The following is a 5,323-nucleotide window of genomic DNA, read 5'->3' as shown; positions in this document are numbered from 1 at the left end:
ACCCCGGGCCCTTCCTGGGGGTGCAGGGCTGAGCCAATCGGGTGGACGGATCAGGGGTTGGGGGGAGAGAAACAGTGGAAAAGGGAGCCTGCAGCGCGGGGCAAGTTTTCGTGGCTGAAAATTCGCGTCTGGAACACGGTATGGGGAGGGGCCAGGAGACAGGCTCTGGGTGCCGAGGGCCTGACTCCCCCGCGGAGTCAGATGGGAAGTGGACAAACCCCAGGACCAGCGGCCAGATCTCCTCCTTTTTTTTTTTTTTTTTTTTTTTTTTTTTTTTGTTTTGGTGAATCCTCACCCGGGGATATTTTTCCATTGATTTCTAGAGAGAGAGTGGAAGAGAGAGGGAGAGGCAGAGAGAAACATCGATGTGAGAGAGACACATGGATGGGTTGCCTCCTGCACGCGCCCCGACCAGGGCCGGGGAACCTGCCACCTGGGCATGTGCCCTTGACCGGACTCGAACCCGGGACCCTTCCGTCCTCAGGCCGGCGCTCTATCCACTGAGCCACACCGGCCAGGGCCAGCCGGGTCTCCAGGCAAGATTTCCAGTCGAGTCCTCGTGGAACCGGAGCGTGGTTCCTACCGAGGAGATGGGACGCTCAACTGTACTCTCGGACCAGGGGTGCACTCACCTGCGGTCCAGCCCGGGCACCCCACCACCTGCCACCAGGCTCCCGGGGCGGCCCAGCCCCCACAGCCATCCCTCACCTGCTTCTGTGGGCTGCTGGGGCTCCTGGTGGCATCTGAAGGGGTTTCACTGTGACCCCGCTCCGTGTGGCCTTGTTCTGCGGGAAGACCTCAGCGGGTTAAACTGTGAGTCTGCAGTTGGGAGGGGGGGTCGCAGGCTCAGCCCCCCGCCCCAGGGCTTCGGACCCTTGCTCTCCATGATGGGCGAGGTGGCTGGCAGGTGGCAGGGTCCATGCTGCCGCCCTCGGGGCTGTGGCTGGGCGCTTGGCTGCTGGCTCTCCCAGTGCATGACAGGGGGAGCCTGGCAGAGGTGGACGTGGTCGGCGAGGCACCCCTTTTCCAGCAAACAAGCTGTTGCGATCCCCCCTCTCCCGCGTGGAGGGGTGAGGACGGACGGGGGATAGGTGCCCCTCCTTCCTTCCCGTGTCCGTGGCCACCGGCGTGGATGGATGGAGCCTGGCCTGCAGGCAGAGGAGCCAGCGGAGCCGTGGCTACACGAGGTCTTTTACCAGGAGCTCCGGCCGCTGGTCCCTGGGAGAATGGGAGCAGTGTCTGGGGGCCCGTTGAAAGAAGAGGCCCCGACCGGCGTGGCTCAGTGGCTGAGCGCTGTCCTGTGAACCAGGAGGTCACGGTTGGATTCCCGGTCAGGGCACATGCAGGGTTGGGGGTTCGATCCCCAGTGTGGGGCGTGCAGGAGGCAGCCGATCCATGATTCTCTCTCATCATGGATGTTTCTCTCTCTCCCTCTCCCTTCCTCTCTGAAACCAATAAAAATATATTTTAAAAAAAGAAAGAAAGAAGAGAGAAGGGGGTCAGAGGGAGTAGGCCGCCTGGTCCGGGAGGGACAGGTGTACCCTCTTTCATCGGCTTTCTTCCTGTTTATCCGAGGAATGTGGAGCGGGGGGAGGAGGGGAGTCCGCAGAAAGAACAAATGTAGAGATTTTCTTAGGCGACTGGGGCCTGCAGGGGAACGTCTTCAATGTCTGACAAATAAAGTCCGCTTCTGCTGTGCGCGTCCGAAAGGTCCGCGCGGATCCGGGGCCCTGGGATCGTAAATGTCAGTCGCCCGAGAGAGACTCCATCTGTTTATTTGCATTTCTGATGAGTTTGGCGAGGGAGCGATCTGAGGCCCTTAATACTTGGAAGGCAGACAAAGGGTTCTTTGTCGGGCGGGAGCCCTTTCTGGATCTTACATATATAATGCCATCTTCTCTCTCCTGGCCGGGCCGGGCCGGATTCGGAATGGATGGGACTTAATTAACTCTTTGAGTTAATCTACGTTCCAGTGGGGGGCGGGGGGGGGGGGCGCCTGCCTGCCTGCCCGCCTCTCTCCACGGCACACAGAACCGGTCTGGGGGTTTCTCCCTCGGGATCCCCCCAATAAGTCCTTCCTCGAACCAGGACAAATGGGGAGCAGAAAGCGGTGTTGTCGGTCGGGCTCTGGGGCTGCCGGCTGTTGGGGGGCGGGGTGCCCACAGAGGGAGGGGGCAGGGGCTGCTCTCCGCTGGCTCCAGCCACGTGGTCACGTCTCTTCTCCAACTGGCTGGAGCGAGGTCCCACGGTCCTCTGTGACCATGTACCTAACCCCCCCCTCCCCCCCATGGCCTTCCCCACGGACACGTGGGGCTTAGATGTTGGAGCTGACCTGCGGGCTCGGTGCAAATGAAAGAAAAAAAAGAAAAGAGGGGCCCGGCTGGTGTGGCTCAGTGGTTGGGCGTCGACCTGTGAACCAGGAGGTCAGGGTTCGATGCCCGGTCAAGGGCACAGGCCCGGGTTGCGGGCTCCATCCCCAGTGTGGGGCGTGCAGGAGGCAGCCGATCCGTGATTCTCTCTCAGCATGGATGTTTCTATCTCTCCCTCTCCCTCCCTCTCTGAAGTTAATAAAAATGTATTAAAAAAAAATAACAACACACAAAACAGAAAAACAGCTTAAAAAATGAGGGGGAAAAAAGAGAAAGGAAAACAGCTCGCCTCTGAGAATGTAAAGAAGGAGGCGGGAGGACTTCCTCAATGAAGAATGAGCCAGAGGGTTCTCACGCTGTCGGCCCACATTTTCGCTCCCGTGGGCAGGAGAGAAAGAGGTATATCCGTCTGTCCCTCCCGCGTCCCGCTGTCCTCATCTCTGGTCCCGGGCCTCGGCCCTTCCTGGGAGGTCAGAGATCAGCAGGCGGCTGCCCTAGGCGGGGCTGGAGGTGGAGAGAGGGCAAGCGAATCGAGCACCTCCCTCTGGCCACTCCTATTTCCGCACACGTGGAACCTGAGCCCGGCCTCGGCAGGGGGGACGCTGCTCCTGGAGACATTTGGGTCCAGAAAGGGATCCTTTTGGAGAATCGGATCGGACCTCCGAGACGGCCGGTCTTTCTTCATTCCTGAAACTCCATCCTCTCTAGGCTGAACCCGCGGAGCCGGAGGGTTCCGTGGACCCCAGTTTGGGAAACACCACAATGGACACTCAGCCCTCTCCCAGAAGGCATTGAGACCGCGTAGTCCCCACCCAGGGGTAAGGGGGCCACACCTTATTATACGCATCGATACGGTTTCTTTTCCTGTTTTATGAAGGGCCTCGATGCCCAACCACACAGGCCAGTTAGGTTTCTGTCTTGGGGCCTTTACGCACACGGTTCCTTCTGCCCCGATGCCGGCCTTCGTGCCGAGGCTTGCTCCGTTACCGACCTGCGTGTGGGCTTCATTCGCGTGTAATCTTCCCCCTGAGGATTTCTTTCTCTTGTTTAAGATACTAGCGGCCCGGTGCATGAATTCGTGCACCAGTGGGGCCCCTCGGCCTGGCCTGCAGGATCAGGCCAAAACCGGCTCTTGAACATCGCCAAGGGGTCCCGGATTTCAAGAGGGTGCAGACCAGGCCGAGGGACCCCACCAGTGAGTGATCTGGGCCAGGGAGGGACCTGGGAGGGCTCCAGGGCATGTCCGGCCCGTCTCGCTCAGTCCCTATCGGCGGGACCCCAGCAGCAAGCTAATCTACCAGTCGGAGCGTCTGCCCCCTGGTGGTCAGTGCATGTCATAGCGAGCGGTTGAGCGGCCTTAGCATATTTTTAGCATATTAGGCTTTGATTGGTTGAACGGCCGACCGGTCAACCAGGCACTGAACATATTAGGCTTTTATTATATAGGATATTTTTATTGATTTCAGAGAGGAAGGGAGAGGGAGAGATAGAAACATCACTGATGAGAGAGAACCATGGGTTGGCTGCCTCCTGCACGCCCCACCCTGGGGATGGAGCCCACAACCCGGGCCTGTGCCCTGACCAGGACTCGAACCCTTACCTCCTGGTTCCTAGGTCGACGCTCAACCACTGAGCCACGCTGGCCGGGCCTCTTGATTTTTTTTGCTTAGAAAAATCACAAAATCAGAACTTTTAAGTGACACAGACCTGAAAGGAAGAAGAAAGCACGCAGGGACAATTGCTGTTAGCATTTCAGTAGAGAGGGAGCGTGTGTTTACATACAGAGACAGAGAGAATTTGACATATGACAACATGTCGTTTGGTGGCATGCTTTTCCACTTCAGAAGAGGCCCGTAAAGACCAAACCTGCCCATCACTCTATTTCTGCAACCCTGTGACTTATGAACGCTGCCTGGTATCCCATCATCTCCGCGGACTACACTGTTACGTAACCAATTGGATGCAGAGGTTATTATCGCTGACTTTTTCTATTACAAACCACGCCGAAGAGACGTATTGGCAGCACTTTTATAAAACACATTTTTGTTGATTTCAGGGAGGAAGGGAGAGGGAGAGAGAAAGAAACATCGATGCTGAGAGAGAATCGTGGATCGGCTGCCTCCTGCACGCCCCCCACTGGGGATGGAGCCCGCATGTGCCCTTGACCGGGAATCGAACCCTGACCTCCTGGTTCCTAGGTCGATGCTCAACCACTGAGCCACGCCGGCCGGGCCCTAGCATTTCTTTTTTTCTTTTTTAAATATATATTTTATTGATTTTTTTACAGAGAGGAAGGGAGAGGGATAGAGAGCCAGAAACATCGATGAGAGAGAAACATCGATCAGCTGCCTCCTGCACGCCCCCCACTGGGGATGTGCCCGCAACCCAGGCACATGCCCTTGACCAGAATCGAACCTGGGACCCCTCAGTCCGCAGGCCGATGCGCTATCCACCGAGCCAAACTGGCCAGGGCCTAGCATTTCTTTATGTGGTTGACAACAAGCTTGAGTTAAAACTCCACTGGTGTTAACATCCCTCTTTTCCGCCCTCTCTTTTCCGATGCTGTCGCTATAGAGCTGGCTGGAAGGTTCCGTGCCGTCGGCGAGCCTCTGGGCGTCCGTCCTGAGCCATGGAGGCCGGTCCGGACACCTCCCTGTTCCTGGTGAAGATCCTGGAGGAGCTGGACAGCAAGCACAGCAACGTGTCCTACCAGGACCTGTGCAAGTCGCTGTGCGCCCGCTTCGACCTGCCGCAGCTCGCCCGGCTGCGCAGCGTGCTCTTCTACACGGCCTGCCTGGACCCCGGCTTCCCCGCCACCTTGTTCAAGGACAAGATGAAGTGCCCGGGGAACAACCAGCAGTCCAAGAAGATCATGGTGGCGGCCGACATCGTCACCATCTTCAACCTCATCCAGATGACCGGGGGCGCGGCCAGGGAGAGGCTGCCCCCCGGCG

General features: G+C 58.0%; 1 protein-coding gene across 1 annotated transcript in view; it reads left to right on the top strand.

Annotated features, from left to right (window-relative positions):
• The first annotated feature begins 4,855 nt into the window (after positions 1-4,855).
• KIAA1024 (KIAA1024 ortholog) overlaps positions 4,856-5,323 on the top strand; it is a 40,168-nt gene continuing 39,700 nt past the window's right edge. Inside the window, exon 1 of the mRNA XM_014529201.1 lies at positions 4,856-5,320. Coding sequence (XP_014384687.1) covers positions 4,999-5,320 — 322 coding nt within the window. The 5' untranslated portion in view covers positions 4,856-4,998. The remainder of the gene's footprint in view (positions 5,321-5,323) is intronic.

The sequence above is a fragment of the Myotis brandtii genome, unplaced genomic scaffold, assembly GCF_000412655.1.
Source record: "Myotis brandtii unplaced genomic scaffold, ASM41265v1 scaffold1166, whole genome shotgun sequence".
NCBI classification, from domain to species: Eukaryota; Metazoa; Chordata; class Mammalia; order Chiroptera; family Vespertilionidae; genus Myotis; species Myotis brandtii.
Note: the sequence above shows the minus strand (reverse complement) of the source record. Positions and strands in the feature narration are given on the sequence as shown.